This window comes from Malania oleifera, chromosome 12 (genome assembly GCF_029873635.1).
Source record: "Malania oleifera isolate guangnan ecotype guangnan chromosome 12, ASM2987363v1, whole genome shotgun sequence".
Lineage (NCBI taxonomy): Eukaryota > Viridiplantae > Streptophyta > Magnoliopsida > Santalales > Ximeniaceae > Malania > Malania oleifera.
In genome coordinates, this window is record NC_080428.1 from 65423413 (window position 1) to 65443514 (window position 20102).

Below are 20102 nucleotides of genomic sequence, written 5' to 3' on the forward strand. Positions count from 1 at the left end.
ATGCCGTTGGGAAGGTATACTCAGTATGGAGACTATGTGTGTGTGTGCGAAGTTCCTATTGATGCCGTTGGGGAGGTGTGCTCAGTATGGAGACTGTGTGTGTGTATGAAGTTTCTACTAATGCCGTTGGGGAGGTATGCTCAATATGGAGACTGTATGTGTGTGCGAAGTTCCTATTGATGCCGTTGGGGAGGTATGCTTAGTATGGAGACTGTGTGTGTGTATGAAATTCCTACTGATGCCGTTGGGGAGGTATGCTCAGTATGGAGACTGTGTGTGTGTATGAAGTTCCTACTGATACCGTTGGGGAGGTATGCTCAGTATGGAGATTGTGTGTGTATGCGAAGTTCCTACTCATGCCGTTGGGGAGGTATGCTCAGTATGGAGACTGTGTGTGTGTGTGTGAAGTTCCTACTGATGTTGTTGGGGAGGTATGCTCAGTATGGAGACTGTGTGTGTGTGCGAAGTTCCTACTGATGCCGTTGGGGAGGGATGCTTAGTATGGAGATTGTGTGTGTGTGTGAAGTTCCTACTGATGCTGTTGGGGAGGTATGCTTAGTATGGAAATCGTGAAAGTGTTGAAAATTGGAATTATGTGAATTAATGTATTATGTAAAGTACATAAATGTGAACTTATGTATACATAGATATGTAATGAGTTAAAATGGAAAATGATTATGAAAAATGAAAGAGTGTGTGTTTTATAAAATAAATAATTGAGGCGAAGTGAAACTTTCCGTGTGAGGGTTTACTGAGTAAGGTGAGTGCCCTGATAGGTATCAGATATGACCATTCCTGGCTGCATAACGTGTTAGGGCAGAGGGAAGTTACCTGTATAAGCAGGCAATCTTCCCTATTCTCAGGAACTTCGCGGGTAATTATGTGTGTTGGAAATGAATAAACTTCAAAAATGATTTTAAAGCTTATAAAAGCTTGTGTTGTATATCTATTTGTTTATGTAAATGTGAATATCAATGTATTTTCTCATATGAAATGTTGTTTTGAAAAATAAAACATGTTATAACTAAACTCATATAATCACGCACTGTAAATAATTTATTCCTTCTTACTGAGATGTGTCTCACCCAAATTATCTAAATTTTTCAGGGAACAAGGATAGACCAGGTGATAGAGTTCCGTGATCGTAGGGAGCTGGAACCCTGATATACATGATGAGTTTGGACTAGGGAGGTGTGATTCTCTAGGGTTGTATTGTTTTTGGATATGAGATAGTATTGTGTAAATATGCAAGTTAATACTCTAGATATTGTATTTTGGATGATATGATTATACTGTCTTCTGCTGTTAGGTTTTATAAATGAAATGATTTTTTACCCGGTACCCAATGCAGGTCGGATCGTATGGATGGTAGTAGGGTTGTTGACATGGCCGATTTATGAATGTTATTGAGGACGAGTGAGTATTTATTTATTATTTATGGATGTTGTCGATGACGTGTAATTTATTTATTATTGTTTATGAAAAAAAATTGGTACAAAAATCAGGGCGTCACATAAGCCCTCTAATAAACCCTTAAAAGGTTTTCCCCCAAAAATAATTTTTTAAATAAAAGGAGTATGAAAGAAATTTAAATTTTGAAAATTATACAAAGGCTATCAAGCAATACATATATAAACTTGAATATATATGCTCAAACCTTTAAAAAAAAAAAACCCCAGATTATTTTTCTCTAAAAAGATTTTCAAATGAAGAGTAGAGAAGAAACTTTGGTTTTTGGAAAACATGAAAATAAAAGGGCTATTAAGCACAATATATATATATATATATATATATATATATATATGAAAGATAATATATGCTTTAGCCTTTTAAAATAAAATCACCTCAAGAAAAAAGAAGCCTTTGAAGTAAGAATATATGAGTTGATATGTGCTCCAAACTTTCTTTAATAACCCACAAGATTTTCTCCCAAGAAGAATTTTCAAAATGATATGTAGGAGAAATATGAAATTTAAAGCACAAAGGGGTATAAAAAATGAGGAAAAAACAAATAATAAGAAAGTATACTCGCAAGAGATTTTTTCCACCTTTTACAAGTGCTTGGGGTTTATATTTATAGGCTAAAACCAAAACTAGCCGTTTTATGGCCATTGGGGGAAGATATAATATAATATTTTGAAAAACTAGCCGTTTTTGCTCTTTGGGGCGCTTTCTTCGCAAACACCTTTCAGTGTTTTGGACATAACTTTTATCATAGAGCTCCAAATTAGACGCTCTTGATATAAAAAAAAAGTTAAGAGAAAATCCCACAACTTTTATGTTGAATACTTTTTTAAGATAAGAAGTTATGGATTGATAAAAATGCCTATCAATGAGACGGAAGAAACATGAAGAGAATTTTTCTACTACATATACCTTTTAGTGTTTTGGTCATAACTTTTTTTATTCGACTTCACATTGGACGTTCTTAGTATCAAAAGAAAGTTAAGAGAAAATACCACAACTTTCATGTTGAACATTTGTTAAGATAAGATGTTATGAATTGAAATAAATGCTCATTTATACTGTCCAGTCGCTGGCCGGTCAATTGACCCCTTTGTAAAAATTAGTTTTTGCCTTCTTTTAACTTCAAAACCATTTTAAAACATTTGTATGTGTTAAAAATTTTATGAAAAAAGTTTTTCATGTTACTTGGAGGTCCTATGGTCAATCTAAGGTCATATTTGAGTTTCAATTAAATCATATGTAATGCATGCACAATTAATCCCTAATTACTATTACAACCCAAAAATTAAACAAGTCTTCATGCTTTTGCTCCTCGAATACACCATGGAATACGCCGAGGTTTGCTCGTTTAGGTGCTCTTATGGCTTCCATTAGGCATCCGTTACTTGTGTTTCTCAAATGTAAACTTGTTTACACTTAATGCACAAAAGAGATACTTGTTGTTTGTCATAATCAAAATAGGGATCAGACTCAAAAAGTCAACATAAGATGTGTGTGTGTGAAATGGGTTGTAGAAAGGAAATAAATTGGTCTTGTACCAAACCAATTTTATTATTATTATTTCTGAGTCCTTACATAAGGTGTGTTTGAAGAGGGTTGTAGAAAGGAAATAAGTTGTAGGTGTTGTTCTTTAGTGAAAGGAAACTGAGGATTTGGGGTAGAACAACCTGATTGATGCGCAGAAGATGTCTTGGTTCTCAAATTCTGACGATATCCAGGAGGATATCCATGTAACTTGTAGCATTTGTCAACTGTATGCCCAGTGAAACCACAATGAGTACAAATTGGCCTCTGAAGTTGCTTCTGATGATTCTTGGCCATTGTTCCAAGAACATTCTTACTAAATAAAGCAACAGTCTTAGTCATCAAAGATGATCCCACCACCTTTCTTTGCTCTTCTTCTTGTAAAGTCAGAGATAAAACTTTATCAATGTATGGAATTGGATTGACGAGCATAATTTGTTCTCGAATATATGTAAAAGAATCATTTAAACCCATCAAAAATTGAACAACATATTCCTTTTGATGTTGCTCCATTACTGTTTTTAAAGCTCCACAAGAACATCCCGAATTATAAGAACAACTGGGAATGGGTTTCACAGTAGAAAATTCATCCCATAAGCTTTCAACTTTGTGTAATAAGAAGTAATAGAAGATTGATCTTGAACTAATGAAGCAAGATCTTTCTTGAGTTGAAATAAGTTGGGGCCCTTACCTTGTGTGAGTTTGATTTTCAAATTCCTCCAAACTTCTTCAGCAATTGAAGTGTTGATAACACCGACAACAATTTCTCGTGTGAGAGAATTCAAACTCCATGAAAGAACCATGTTATTGCAACAGAACCATAGAATGTACAATGGATCAGACTGATCTTCAGGATGAGAAAACGTTTCATCCACAAAACCCATTTTGTTCTTTACATTGAGAGCTGTCAACATTGATATGCTCCATGTATAGTAATTCTCACCATTTAAAGGCCGAGAAACCAAGATTAAACCAGGACTTTCTCCATGGTGGAGAAAATACGGATTGGAAAAATCTTCAATAAAAAAAAAATGAGAATCTTGCTCTGATACCATGTAAAAAATGAAAGAAGAAATATGCTGTAGGAAACAAAGAAGTAAAATTGAATCTTGGAGAGAAAAACCAATCTCCAACTTGTATTATTTCTTTTATACCTATTTGTACATCACATATCTCATATATATATATACGTAGAATTGTAATTGACAAACCAACTAACTGTTAAAATAACAAGAAACTAATGCTAAAAAATAGCAAGAACTAACTTAACAGAAAGGAAATCGTTGACGGTTTCAAATAGAAACAAAACCGTTAATAAAACAGAAGGAAACTGTGAACGGTTACAGGGCAAATTGTCGACGGTTTTAGACAGAGAGTAAATCGTCGACAAAATTATTATAACTGTCAATGGTTTTATCTTGAAACATCCTGAAGCTTTCCTTAATTTCCTTTATACACCATGCTGACTTCCATGATGGCTTCTTCATTAATATAATTCATAAAATTCGATATCCTCCTCCTCCTCCATTAAAGCAGCAAGTTGTACATTTCAAAAGCCACTGAATGCTACTGTGTGCATCTTTTGTGTTTGAAACTAAAGAGTTTTGAAGAGCAAATAAACCAATATAGAGCAAATAATTTAGATCAATATATTTGTGTGCAACATAGAGAAAATAAACCAAGATGATGGATAGATTATCCATGAAATTTATATGTTTTAAAGTTTTGTACATAGTTCATTGTGGGCATAGAACAATGAACTCTTTGTGGAGAAATTGGATTGGAAACTTCCTCTTTGATTTCCTGATGACTAATGTGTTTAAGCGTATGCCAATGATCACTTCTCCTCATCGTTGTACTTGAAGCACTTGATGATGAACACAGAAGATCATGATGAATATAGTGCAATTGTTACTTTTACGGGGTACAAACAAAGAGAGGGAGTGAGAAATATGGCACTAGGTAGTTGGAGCAAGCATCAAGACGTTTGGGCAAAGAGGTATACTGAATGGACTATGGGGAGGAAGATTGAAACATTTGTGACGATTGGGGGTTGTGCAAGAGAGAAATAAGGAGACACGCTCATGTGAAAACACACATTTGTTTATTTTTTTTATATGTTTAACTTTTAAATTTAATATAATATTTGAGACTCCCTCGTTTACTAGTATTTACTGGAAAAATTGTATTGGGAAGTGCATTGATACAAGTTATGCCTTGAAATGAAAAACTGCATTAATTTATCTTAAAGATTTCATAAGTAAAAAGTTAAGGGCGAAGTACTTTTACTGATTTGAATTGAAAGGTGATATAAAACTACATGATATGATATTATAGCACCAAATTTTTCCAACTGGGAGGTGTGAACATACACATATTTTCCTTATCTTTTTTTATTTTGAATTTAAATTTTTATGTTTAATTTGTATTTTTAAATAAATATTTTTAAGAAGACGTCAATGTGAAAACACACACTGTCATTTTAAAAGTAGTATAGATTATTGCATTTATTTTATATTCATTATGAATTAAATTTGTGTACTATGAATACCGTGCATTAGTTTCTACTTGTGTACTTAATCGTATAATTAATGATTGAGAAGTTCATAGCTAAATCACGATGCGCATGTGCGTAGCACATGACCTCTCACTTGTTGGAACTTGGAAAAGAGAACAGGGAGTGTTCGCCTCCTTCACTCCTCCGCGACAACCCTCTCGCTACGGCAGTTGTCTGTCTCCGTCGTTCTGCTCTCGCCGACTCGCAGCCCCGCGCATTCCTTGCGCTGCTGGTCTCTGACAGAACAGTGGCAATATCTCCGAGCGAACAGGTGCCCTTCTCTATTTCTAACTTATGCGGAGTTTCACTTGGAGGGTCATCGTCGTTTCTTTTTCCCAATATCTTCTTCAGGATAATTTCCCATGTCTGTGATGGATTCACATATTCCTCTAGTGTGTCTCTGCATAGTATTCTTCTAGGGAAATTAGGATTGAAGTAAATCTAAGATATTCTGCTCCTTTGTGTGAGCGCGCCATGTAGTTGTTTGTGTAAATGTCCCACTGAAGTGACATCAATCAATACCAAATTGAGAAAATTTCAAGTCGATTGAATGCAATTTTATGAATATGCCTTAATAGAGAACTTGAGCGAAAGGAATATAACTGCAAATTAAAATGGTACAATCAGCTCCTGGTGATGCTTTAATGCATATAATAAAACAAGCAAGATTGAGGTTAACATGAGCATAACAGGATTCTAAGTATGACTCTGATGATGCTTTAATGCATGCAACAAAAGAAGCAAGTAATTCCGTACAAACCTGCCCCTGATGATGTGTTTTGGGTTTGTTTACTTAGTACCGTGATTTTTTCATTACTAAGACAGTGGGTTCTGTTCACAGTAAAAGGCTGTTTCTTTTTAGAAATGACCAATAGCATAGAAGTCTCAGGACAGGGCCTGATTGGCTAAGATGCCATCCAATGGTGAACAGCTGAACTTTAGAAGGGGAATCAATGGACTCTATAATGAGTGTCTGCATGATGTACCTTGATGAATGTTTCTGTAATTTTTTTATTCTACTATTTTAGCCCCTTATTTTTTGCATTGTTTAGGTGCTGATTTTAGTGCTCTATTGAGTGCTATTTTTAGGTTTTTTTTTTTCTTTGCACAATTTTGCTTCCATTTATGTTAATTGTTTCTGCTGTGTTTTGCATGACATTTTCTTCTTTCTGAAGTGTTTGCTCAAAAATGATTTTTCATTTTTTCTTAAAATGTTTACTAACATCAATTTACTTAAATTATTTTCCTAAAACGGTCCCTTAGACCCTATTTGGAACTTGGAAAACATTAGGGAAGGAGATGAAAGTTGAAGGCATCCATATTTCATGTTCAGTTGTCAAGCAAAGCGAGAAAGAAAATAAATATATAATAAATTGATGAACAAAAAGTTGATTTAACAGATCATTAAATTTTGTTTTTCCTTTATTTCTTACCAAATTTTAAAAATATTTCATTCTTAATTGTATTTGATGTGAGAAGAAAATTCTCATGCAGCCAATCCCATCTAATAGGACTAAGGGCTTGTTGTTGTTGTCTTAGAAGAAAACACATTGGGAAATGAATTAACCCTTTTTATTTTTTTTTCATATCCTTTTTCCAAAGAAAATCCTTTATCAAAATGGAGTCTTAAAGAAAATAAATATTTCACAACTCTTTATGAGGTGTGGGTTATTCTCTACCCCTCCCATTCTAATGTTTGAGAGTACATAGCAAAAGGCGAAAAAAAAAAAAAAAAAAAACGCAGAGATCACATATCTAATAATTGATTTATTGACTAGGGGGAGGTGTGTGCCGGGTATCTTTTGCATTGTAAGGGGATCCTTGTCAACTATCAGTGTCTTGCCCTTGATTAACTATATCAAATATGCCACTATTCTTTCAAGCATCTCAACTTGATTAGTTGTGGAAGCTTGACTTTGGAGGGTTCATATTGCATGACTTTGATTGAGTCATGATGGGGCTGCTAGCAGTGTGATAATGGGGCTTCTTGGGATGCGTAATTTTTAAAATGCCAAAAAAAATATAATTGAGGAGAAAGAATCATAACAAAAGAAAAGTGTACACGGTGATTCCTAAATGAGGATAAGTTCCCACATGGATCTTAGTTACCTTTGTCAGTCCAAAATACTTTAGAGCCAAGAGTGCCACAATACACATTTTGACAACCTGAGCAGAGACTAGAGTCTCATGGGAATTGTTAACAATTTGCCCATGGTTAGTCATACTGAGCTAAGCTTGATACTAAAAGTAAAAATTATATTTCCAAAAAGTCTTCTTACATAGAGATTATTCAAAAAAGATAAAAAGTACATCATGTTGGGTATTTAGGGACTATATCCATGATTTTGTAACATCTTTTGAGAAAAGCTGAAGGCATTTGTTTCCTGAGACTGGTACCTCTAACTGCCACAACTCTTTTGCTTCTTATGCCATTACCATGGTGGTATGTGCTGCTCCTCATGTTACATTCCAATGCGGCCCCAATTTTGATGTTTTTCCATGCCAATATAGATACGAATTTCCTCCAACTAGAGCATCAATTGCTGATTTTCTTCTTGCATTTGGTAGACAAGCTTGTTTTTCCAAGGCTTAAAGTTTTGATATGGAGGCACGTATCTTATCCATGAGTCTAGTGACGAAATTGTTTTCTTCTTGTAGCTCGATCTCTTTTCCTTCACAGTTTGTGCAAAGCTGGCGTATCTCAGCTGCTAATTCAGCATTATCCCTTTATTTGCCTTGTGGTCAACCTCAGGCTTTCTCCCCTTTCAGCTCACTTGGATAGGTTGAACATCATCTTTATGGCATTGTTCATGCTAATTTTAGTATTTTGATTTAAGTTCTTTTCTTTCTAAAAGGTGGAATGGAATAATGAGGCTGAAGTGTCATAATTATACTTCTGTAATTGTCTGTCCCATAAGTCCCATTCTTCTGCCCTTTTCAAGAATCAATGACTATTCATAGATATTACCTTAACAGCAAAGAAGAGTTTGGCTGAATGCTTTATTTTTGTCCTAGTTGACCCCCCTGATTCCTCATTAGAAGTTTTTCTTCAAGGCGTCATGTTGCTTTTCCCATTTCCTCCCTCCTTTGGCTAGAATTTGTGCACATGACTTGGGGCTACTTGGCTGACTAGTTTTGGTGGAGATTGCACAAGGGGAGCTGGCCAATGGAGATGTAGAGGTCAACGATCTTTTTATCTCTTTTGCTGCCAATATGGGTATTGCTTCAAGGTCAAACCCCACCATTTTATCACAGTGAGTTGGCCTCAATTGCGGTGGGCTTCTTTTAACTTGATCTTCAAACTCTTGTTATGATAGAACTCGGTTGCACTTAATTCTTTGATTCACAGTATGTATTGGGCTTGCCCTAGTTGTCATAGCACCATAGCTGGGCGAATTGGCAATTGTGCCCCTGACACTGATCAAAGGGACCCATGGAGGACTTCCACAATGAAGTATATACGGGAGAATTGACTTTGGAAAACATTATGATAGAAGACATGGTCTGCTGCCTTATCCACGATATAAATTGTTGAGAGGAATAGAACTAACTCCTATACAGCAAGGGGTGTGCTGTTTAATTTGCAAGTGGGATCTTCATCCTATTAGTGGTTTTGGAAATACTGCTTTAGGAAGTTCCAATACCACCCTTTTGTGATTCCTTTTGTGGTCTTTTCTCTTTCTAGAGCTTCCTGAATTCCCAAAATTTTAATCAATCGTTCGACAACAGTGTTTTTTCAAGTCATGATGGTAAATTCGTCGTTGGACAGGCATTGGGATCCTTAAAAGCTCTTCATACTATGACAAAGTTGGAGTCATGTACCTGGTGCTAATGGTAAAGCAACGATATGAGGGGCTCCTAGAACTTGATTAGGACGTCAATCGCCGTCCATTGAATTGATATTTACAACAAGTTCATGATTTCAATGTATGCTTGCCTAAAATGCTCTTGCTTTTATTTCAGGCAACTGTCCCAAGAGTTATAGTAATTCCCTTGTCATTTTGACGTTCCTTGATCTTGGCTCGTATAGGGCATAGTACTAACAAAGTGAGGTGAGTACGCATTCACCCTCTTATATTTGAAGCTTCTTTGATTCTTCCTAAATGGTGACTTTACTATGTTCAATGGTATCGTAGCTTGTGTTGGCCGTTTGTATCTCTTCAACCAAAGGTTGAAAAAGGAAACAAAACTCTAACTAACATTAGTAATACAACCCGCATTGCAAAAATTGAAGGCATCCTTTTATATAAAGGCCGTCCTCGGGCCACAGGGCTCCCTGCTTTGTGAGGGTAAGGGGAGGGTTCCCACAGTGTACGCAACCTTACCCTTGCTTTTATGCAGAGAGGTTGTTTCCTTGAACTCGAATCCATGACCAACCAGTCAAAAAGGAGTAATTTTTGTTGAAGGCCCAACCTCTTATATATGTATATATTTTGTAGCAAAAAAGCCATAATATAGTAGGATGTGGGCCAAAGAGATTCGTGATAAAGTAGGGTAAACAAAATTAAATTAATTGTTAAGCTTTTGTTACCTCAAGAAACAAAATTCTCATGCAAGCTTGAGGTCGCCAATCAAGTTTTCATGCCAATAAGGAAATGCACTCTTGCTTTGTGTTCAAGGCCAGCCTATCAGGATGGCTCTATGCACGACCTTCTTACGGGTGGTTCTAATGTGCCACAGTTTTAGCTCTAGGTTCCTTTTTCTGACTCAAGGTTTCCAATTCTGTCCTTGCTATCACACAGGGACAACAGAGCCCTCCCCTCTCAATCACCTCCTTTTATAAAGAAAGTTCTAATTTGAATGAAGGCTTTTGTGAATACAATTGAGGGCAAAAAAATGTGTCATGGGCACCACCACTAATTGCCCCTCTATCTAACCTAAAAAAGGTGAACTAAGGTGTAGGGTTATATGTGTGGTTAGAGTGTGTGAGTGTCACGTCACGTGTGTGAAGGGCATATAAATCCCTCCCCCCCCCCGCCCCCCCATCAAAACTCAAAGCTTGCTCCCTAAAAAGCAAGCAAACACAGTTGATCGACTTCATATGTGAAGACAATAAAAACCAAGCATGCGATATTTATCAACAACACAACTAGTGATTTAAAGAAAAGCATTCTTGAAAGTCCAAAGCAAACAAAGAGAAAGGATGAAGACAGCTTAAACTAAGAGGGAAAAAAAGTGGACAAATAAATGACCAATCACACGACAACCTAGACATTACACGTGTAGCCCCAATAGAGTCGCTAAGTTGTTGATGTCAAATTTCGTTTGAGGCAATGTGGTGAGAAACAGAATGGAGGAATCGAAATAAGACTAGAGCTGAGTTGCCTCTATCTTTTGGGAAGAGAAAAGAAAATGAAAATTTTAGTAGTCTACGAAGAGAGAAATGGGTTCAGAAGTCTGATTATGTGCAGGGAAGGTGTTAGACACCTCATGGCATCTGTTTTAAGAACCGTTTCTATGGTTGGATGTGGTCCAAAAAGAAGGAAAATTTGAAAGAGAATTTTCTTTCAAAAAGAGGTGAGGGTATATTTTCATTGTGCACCCTATCCAAAACACCAACAATGATGATTTTGGGATGGAAGGGATGGCTGAAGAGCTATCATTGTAGAACCTTAGAACTTTTGGTTGGGAACTTTGAAAAAACAAATGAAAGTAGCCTTAGGTACCCTACTTGAATTTTGAAAAGTGGATGAGTTTGCAAATTAGGGTTATGTATGCCTTAAGAAAAGAAAGAACGATTGAAGAGGTTGGATTTGGTAAACAAGGATTTTGATATTTTTGAAGGTGATTCATAGCGTACTAAGGTTTTGCAACTTTGTTCAAAAAGGAAAAAAGTTGAAAAGATATTTGCTAGCCAAGAGAGTCTAAGGGTGTTGTGAAAAACTGATTGGGTCAAACTTGTAACCCAGCTGGGTCAGCCTGGTCAACTCGGTTTTGACACGTGAACAGTGCTTTTTCTTCACAGGAACCCTAGGGGTCTGTGCTAATCTTCTTTGCAGCCGCTCATGGCCTGCCCCTTTGGTCAGCTGCCACCTCCCAGCTCTGGCTGCCAAGCCTGATGAGTGCCACCAATGTTCGTCCAGCAATGCTGCCAGTGGCCTCTTCACTACCCCAATGAAAAACTGCCTCCCTTTCTTGCTCTGTCTCTCTCTCTCTCTCTCTCTCTCTCTCTCTGCATGCAGATCTTACTGCTGCTCTGGTGAGAGGACTACAGCATCTTCCAGATGCTTTTCAGCATTAACGTGCTGATCCTTTTCCTGGCGATAATAGCGGTGTTAGAGGGATGCTGTTGACAAATGACAACCTAGGCCAAATTTGGACCTCCTCTGGTACCCAACCTGAAGCATAAGCACAGGCATGTCCCTAGTGAGCATATGGAACTATCTCGGTGATGTAGAACAGGAAGCAAGTCCTTGGGAAGAGCCGTGTTGAAGAATAATTTTGGGTTAAAGAATTGTTGGGTTTAGTTAGTAGTTTATTATGTGTGCTTAGTATTAATTAGTATGGGATTATGTGTATTTGGGGTTTGTTTGCAATGTTTGTGTAAAGTATTGGTTTGTCTGTAATTCATGTAGTTTTAGGGGTGTGTGTGTAATTTTATGTGTTTAGGCTTTCTTGTAAATAGCATGTGAAAGCCATGCTGTAAGTTAGTTGATGAATTTGAATTGGAAGTGTCGCAACGTCCCAAAGAAAGGTCCGGAATGGTGAGGGATAATAGATATTGAAATTTGAATGGAGTCATCACTAACCTATTATTTACCTTGGTGCGGTTAGAACCCTATTTGTTACTCATTGATTGGTCTCTAGACTATTTCTAGGTCAAGGAACCAGTAGTCTTAGTCTGCTTTACCAGAATTGGGACTGGGAGTTTAGTTATGTGAGGGGAAGGTACTAACACCTCGTACACACCTGTTTTATGAACGATACCTAATTAATTATGAATTATCTCTAAGAATTTGATGGTCTTTAATTAATTCCTTTAAAATAAACAAATAAATAAATAAGCAAAATAAAAAAATAAACAAATAACATAAATTTAAAAAAGGAAAATGAAAATCAAAGTGTGTTTTAGGAATGTCTAATAAGACCTCCAAATGAAGGGATCTTGTTAGATAAACCCCCCTTCAGAGCTGATACATGTGAGGTCTGAAATACTTATTTACCCTTTTTGAAATCATTGGAACACACCCACACAAAAAACAAGTAAAAACATCGAAAATATTCTTTGAAAACATTCCCAGATTTTTCAAAATCCTTGTAAAAATTTTCTGGAATTTTTCAAATATTTTTCTAAAATTTTATGGGATTTTTAAAAGATTTTTCTTTATTTTCAAAATCCTTGTAAATTGAGGACTTTGCTGGCCCACCTCCATTTTTCCCTTTTATGCATTTTTTTTGTATTTGTTTATTTTATTTTATGTATGAAGAAATGATAAAATTTTTTAGTTTTTGTAATATTAGACCCCTAGACAAATTGGGGTGTCTATAGGAAGTAAACGTGAGTTCCCACCTGTTATCTCCTCTCTCCTCCCTTCCACTTCCTTCCTCTCTTCTAATTTCTCCATGGCTGCAGAACCTTGATTCTGCCCCAGCATCTTTGGGTATCAGAGCCCAAATTCGGCTTCATTCTTCCATTTCAATCCCCCCCTCGTACCCTTTTCTTCTTCTTCTTCTTCTTCTTCTTCTTCTCTTCTTCTTCTCTAGTTTTCAATCCACCCATTCTCCCTCACTCTTCTCTTCTCTTCTTCTTCCTTCTCTTCTTTCTTTTCTCTATTCTGTTCTCTCACTCTCTGTTCTGTATTAATCCTCCCTTCTTATATGTTCTGTTTTTCTCCCTTCTTCTTCTTCTCCTTTTTCTTCTTCCATTATCTCCATTATCTCTCTTTCTCTGTTACTCTCTCATCTCATCGTTTCTGTTCTGAAATTTCAGTATTACGAAAAAAAAAAAAAACCCACCAAAACGAAGTTTCTGTCTTCCTGAACATTTTCTGAAGTTGCAGCCGTGTCCCCATTTGCTTGATCACTACTTTCTGGCCACCATCCTGCAACACCACACACACCATCAAAGACGGAACACCCTGATGCCCCTTACCCTACAATTTCATCGCCTTCCAATCACCGGAACAGTCTCACGTGCCAGCCAAAAAGATTTCAGCTGTCGACATTCAAGAATCCCTAGCGTCTTGTGTTTTTTGCATCACAGCACCACCACCACTGTGCTCCCCACCCACTGACCTGCACTTGCCTGAAGTTTCATTGCCGGAATCTCGTCCTCTCTCAGAGTCTTCTGCAATTTCCTGTCTTGTGAGAAATTGCCTGCAGGTGTGATTTTTGAGTCTCTCCAAGATAATTTGATCTGCAGCTTGATATTTTGATTGCAGACATAATATATTGTTAGCAAGCATGATAAAATGGCATGAAACCCTAGGAATTGTCACTGCCAGCATCAGAAATCAGGTTTTGTTGCTGTAATTTGTGAGTTTTCATCGTGAAATTTGTTTCATTTCATCAGGACAATCAATATCAAGGTGAATTGAAGATAGTTTTTGAGAAATTGGTCGTAAGGCTTGTGGGAAATTGTGTTAAAAGGCTGTTGGTGATATAAAGCTGCAGCATATATATATATATATATATACACACACACACATAAATTCAGCACATAGTGACAAATTATAGGTCAAAGGGATGCCATTTATCATATCTTGGGCACAATTTCGAGCTCTTCAACGCCTTTCTTAAATGCAGAGAGAAGGTTTGCAAAATCATTATTGATGGAAGGTGTCCAGTGAATGTGGTTTCCATAAATGGAGTCCCTCGAATGAAGCTTCATCCGGAACCTCACCCAGAGCCTTACGTGGTATCTTGGGTTGATGACTCTACTATACATGTTTGCAAGGGTGAATATTTGGCTAAAGTTTGGTGTGATATCATACCTATAAATATTGGCTATGTATTCCGTGGTTCTCCTTGGTTGGATGATCTAAGTGTGAATGAAGGACATGAGAACACATATCTTCCACTATAATGGAAAGAAAGCCATTTTGAAGCTTGCTCTACCAATCAACCGGGACAAAAAATATGAGATTATTGATCCTGTCAAAGTTACTCAACTTGAAGACACTACAAGAAAGGCAATGAATGTGTTTGAAGACATCCAAATCTTTCATATATTCCTATTGTAGAGTTTGTCATCTTCGATGAGTTCATTGATGCTAATTCTCAAGTCAAGTCTATGGTGCTGCCAATTGGACATGGTTTCTTGTCTCATTCAACTGCTGGCTTTTGAAAAGTCCAAGCTTGCTTCTCCCTTTTGATTCTCCAAAATTTCAAAATTTGAGGCCGAATTTTTTCTAACTGGGAGAGAGTTGATGTAGGACAAGAAGCATGACCTTGGGAAGAGCCATGTTGGAGAATAATAAAAAAATGGGTTAAGGAATTGTTGGGTTTAGTTAGTAATTTATTATGTATGCTTAATATTAACTAGTATGGGATTATGTGTATTTGGGGGTTGTTTGTAATATTTGTGTAAAGCATGGATTTGTTTGTAATTCATGTAGTTTTAGGGGTATGTCTGTAATTTTATGTGTTTAGGCTTTCTTATAAATAGTATGTTAAAGCCATGTTGTAAGTTAGTTGTTGATGAATTTGAATTGGAAGTGAACTTGAGTTTTTCCCCCTGGTATCTCCTCTCTCCTCCCTTCCCCTTTCTAACTCTCCCCTAATTTTTCCATGGCTGCTGAATCTTGATGCTGCCCATGCATCACTTGGTCTGGCTGCATTCGGATTCACTCTGAAATCTTCTTTGCCTGTTACGAGTTGCCCTGCTCGCTCATGCTCATCCTTATCCTCTTCTCCGGCGCTGGCCACCTCCTCATTGCCTTTACTGCCCTGATCGGCCTCTGCGCTGCATCAGTGATAATTGGATTCTGCTTCAGGGCCCAGGGCTGCTTCTCTTCACCGTAAATCCTGAACTTGTTTACATGGGCCTAGAAGATGAGGATATCCCCAGATTTATAAATAGTTTCAAATCTTCCCTATTTCAATAAGTTAAAGTTATAATAGCACCATTTTGGTTAAAAAAAAAAAAAAAAAAGTTAGTGTAATATTGCTTACAGTCGCTGTGAATTTGAGTGCCATGGCATAGAGGAAATAAGGATAGTAAGGTCAAGTGCTTACATCTTTAAGAAAGAGGCACTTCAACCCAAGACTTTGAGAGTACCCTTCAGAGTCTGTTGCGTTCAAGGTGCGAAATGATGACACCAGTGAGATACTGTCATGCTGAAGTAAATTATTAGGGGCAAGAGGATGCTTTAGTTACTTGTGCTGCGTTAATTGGGGTATCTAGAGTTTGTCCTAAGAATCCCTTGGGCTCAGTCCCTTATGGAACATCCCAATGGTTAAGACTCATTGGAGCTTGGGTTGGGGCCTTGGGGGTCTACAATTTTAACTTTGAGAGAAGATGTGAAGGGGCATGGGATGGAAGATGAGCTACCACCCTCTGTGTAGCCCACCAGCTTCCAATGGACCAAAAAAGAAGAATATCCAGGTTGAAAAATGCTAACACGGCCACTCCAGCTTCCAATGGACCAAAAAAGAAGAATATCCAGGTTGAAAAATGCTAATGCGGCCTTAAATCCCAACCCAGGCCAGTTCAAAGGCGCAAAGGTTAAACAGCAAACCCATCTTTAAAGCCCACCCTTCCCTACCCTTTCTGTCTGCCCTTTATTTTTCCTGTAAACCAATAAAAGCCAATGAGTATGCTGAAATCTTGATTCTCCCTCTTTTAGGTTTTCCAAAAAAAAAAAAAAAAAAAAAAAATGGAAACACTGACCAGGTATGAATGCTTTTGATTTCACAAAACTACATTAATATATATATATATATATATATATATATTTACGTATATTACATTTCTTAATATTTTCTTCACTTGAAGTAATTGTATTTTCAATGAAGAAGTAGAAGATGACTTTTTTGATTAATACGGTCCCAATGCTGGAAGAGAAGTTGCAGTATTGATTAATTTGTTTCTGTCATACGTGCGTGCACTCGCACACATGTATGTATATATATATATATATATATATAATAATTTTTCTATGTTACCTTTAGAAATTTCCTGACATGATATTGTAATTTATATTTGAAATTTCCTGACATGATATCCTAAATTATATTTCAAATAAAAAGGGGTATTCCTTTGTTTTCCATAATTGTGACTTGTGAGGCTGTTGAATTTGATTAAATTCCATAATAGGCTGCCAAAATGGACAGCTTCCGGCAGGAAAAAGTACAGAGATTTGAGGAATTTGTTGATTGCCGTTTGAAACCAGATCTTGTTCATGCTGTTGAAGAACGGTATATCTTTTATCTTTTACTCTCTTTTCTTATTTCATTTGAAACTCTCCTATTATCACTCCTATCCACCTCATTAGAATGCTACTCCTTCATTCAGTAATGTTGCAATAAGTTCGGACAATTTAATTGTGCAGAGTGTGTTGTGTTTTATTATAATTTTAAATGGTCTCAGATGTGACTGGTCATTTTGGTTGAAAAAATAGGCAAAATTATGGTCAGAGTCTGACCTGAAACTTGGCCTGCTAACCCTTTAGTTTTATGATTTTATTAATTTGTCGACCATCTGTTTAGCTAGTTATCAGAACCAGGAACATGCTTGTTGTGTGGCCGTGGAATCATTCATCTAATGACTGTTGAAAACATAGGAGTTGTGCTGCTACTATTAATCAACTGACTAAGAGCTTAATTCAAGGTGTTCTATGTTGATTACAAATTCACCCATGCCTTCTTTTTATGTTTCATATATATATATATTTTAATATGAAAAGAAATTATATAAAGAAAGATTAATAGATGGAATTACAATCTAGGAGAGGATAAGAAATCCTCATAGCAGAAAAATCATAAGAAACATGAGAAGAAAAAATACAAAAGGAAATAAAAGCAAACAATAAACTGGCAAACCCTTAATTTAGAAAATCCCTCTTTAAGCCCTGCACTTTGAATTTGATAGAGCTCTTTAATCTTGCTAGTTCCCTCTGAGCTTTAGTTGCTTTTCTTTTAGCCCCATCCAATCATTCCCTCCAGGATCAGCCAGCCACAATCACATAGTACACAAAAGTATTCGGCCACTAGTATCCTGCACATTAACCTCCTGCAGGGAGCAGGTAATAACTCATCCCTACTTTAATTAGTCACAGCCAAGTCTCCCTGCAATCCCTCTTCCCCAAAGATAGATACATCCTCCAAACCTTCAAAAGGAGGAGGCGGCACATAAGGAATATCCCCAAGAGAGTCAGAAGAATCAGAAACATAATCCATTTTTCATGAATCTCATCCATCAATTGGCCACTGTCACAAGCAAACCTGCTATCATACTCGCTGTCTCTTCCAAAATACACCCCCGTCCCCCACAATTTTTTCTTTTCCTTATGATCTGATTTCCTCCTTTTATCTAATTCGCTCTTAGAGCAATTCTGAAATTGAGTTCATACAATTGTTAATGAGCAAACTTTACTTACCTTCCCCACTTTGCTTGCTTATCGACGCTTATACTCCTTCACATAGAAAGTTAGAAAATATATCATATAACTTATATAATATAACAATAATAAAATTAAAAAACGCAATTTGTCTTGATTAAAATCACGAGTTGCATTGCAAAAATCGAACTCGACTCGTTAAGCCACCCGAGTGGCTCAAACTTGACTTGAAGTTAAGTAGAATTAAGTTAAATCGAGCCCAAGTAGTTCACTAGTAGTCTTGGCTTACACCCCTACTCGTTGCCCGTATCCCTTAGGCCAGTATTGCCAGAGGAGGACTTTTGGGCCTCTCTGCTACTCAGAACTCTACTCATAGAAAGTTAGAAACCCCTTGATCCATATTTGAAAGCTGATCAGCTCCATGGTTAGCCTGACTCCTTGGCTTAATTAGCAGTTTTTAGGTTATGGGCCTGTTCAATAGGTTGGCCCCACTGGGAAGAAAAAGTGCTTTCCTTTCTCTCCAAAGAAAGCTCCAGATCTGGCCATTTTTACTCTACACATGGGCTTGTTTGGGTGACTGGCCTAGCTTTGATAACAAACAAGCTCCATCTTTTTCAAGTAGCTGGCCCAAGTCCAACATGATCTGCAAACACTCTGGCCATCTTCATCATCTCAACAAACCCTAGTGATGCAGGGGCAACATCAATGATCTGCAGTTATGAGACATAGAAGGGAGGATAGGGAAAGAAGGAAGAGGGAAGAGGGGGGGACAGGAGATACAAGGGGGAAACACAGTTCACTTTCTTAATTCAAATTCAACAACTCTTTCTACATGGTTTTTACATTCTATTTATAAAAAAATCCTCTTATGTCTTAACACATGAAATTACACATATGCCCCTGAAAAACTGCATTAAATTACTAACAACCCACACAAAATACATAATCCTAATACAAACAAACTAAATACACATAGAGGAATGCTCCGTGTGTGTCATGTGACATAGCAATGCATGTGTCGTTTCCAAATGGTGTACAAGAGGGAAGAGGGGGGGGGGGGGGGCGGGGAAGGAGACACACGCTCCTGGAACAGACACGTGGAGCATCAATGACCCTCGAACAGCATCTATCTCCGAATGGTGTACAAAATGATCTAATATTTTGTTCTTTTTCCAAGAACATCTTCGATGGCATGCTCTGATAAAGGTAAAATGAAGGAGACCAAAGGAGGAAGGCTTTATCGGTATGTTGTTTCTCCTCGGTTGGAGGAAATGACACTAGGGGTAGCTCTATGAGTGTAAGGGGGGAGCCTGGTTTTAAGAATTTTAATTCTTATGAGTTTGAGAATCAGGATTTCATTTTTGGTTCAATGTAAAATCAAGTTGGAAAGGGAGTCTGTTTTAATAAATTGAAGAGTGGTAAGGTACATGCTTGTTGAAACTCGAAAGGAAATACAAATGGGTTTTGGAGAGAGGAAATGTATTAAAGATAAGTGAGAGTTTTCTTGTGAGAAAACACATCAAATTAGAAAGAGAGATTCCATAGGTATGTTAACTATACAGGAAGAGTGAACTGAAAAGGGGGCAAATTTGAGTAAGGAAAGTAAGAGATGGGGAGATGTTTTTGGATGAAGACAGCATAATGAGTAGTGATTTTGAATGCAGAAAAGGTCTATTATTGGACCATATTTAGGAATAGTGTAGATATTCCTCCGATTCTTCAATTGATCATCTGGGAGATTTAATTTATGTGCCTCCTCCTCCATTAGAAGGTTTAGAAGGTATTAATTTGTTTGAAGAGGAGGTCCCTAAAGATGTTAAAAAGGTAAAGGATGGGATTTTGCCCACTCCTGCTCAAGACGAAATTCCTGAGAGGCTGCGAAGGGCGTTGAAACTTGGAGGTTGTTGGATGACTTGGGCCTCATGTTGTCTAATCAAAGGAGGTAATGAAGTCAGGCTTGATGGTGGCAAATCCAGGGTAAAAAGGGTTCAAGGGAATTGGCTAAATTGTGTGTTCAGTGAACTATGATGGGAAGGGTTTAAAGAGGGGATTTC

General features: G+C 37.1%; 1 protein-coding gene across 4 annotated transcripts in view; it reads left to right on the forward strand.

Moving 5' to 3' along the window:
- Window positions 1-5565: 5565 nt before the first annotated feature.
- The window catches only part of LOC131143743 (uncharacterized), a 28681-nt gene continuing 14144 nt past the window's right edge, over window positions 5566-20102 (forward strand). For 2 of the 4 annotated variants that reach the window (XM_058092025.1, XM_058092027.1), the window contains exons 1-2: window positions 5566-5819; window positions 16806-16906. In XM_058092025.1, the coding sequence (XP_057948008.1) occupies window positions 5631-5819; window positions 16806-16906 (290 nt within the window). In that variant the 5' untranslated portion in view covers window positions 5566-5630. The remainder of the gene's footprint in view (window positions 5820-16805; window positions 16907-20102) is intronic. The other 2 variants (XM_058092028.1, XM_058092029.1) reach the window with 1 other exon arrangement.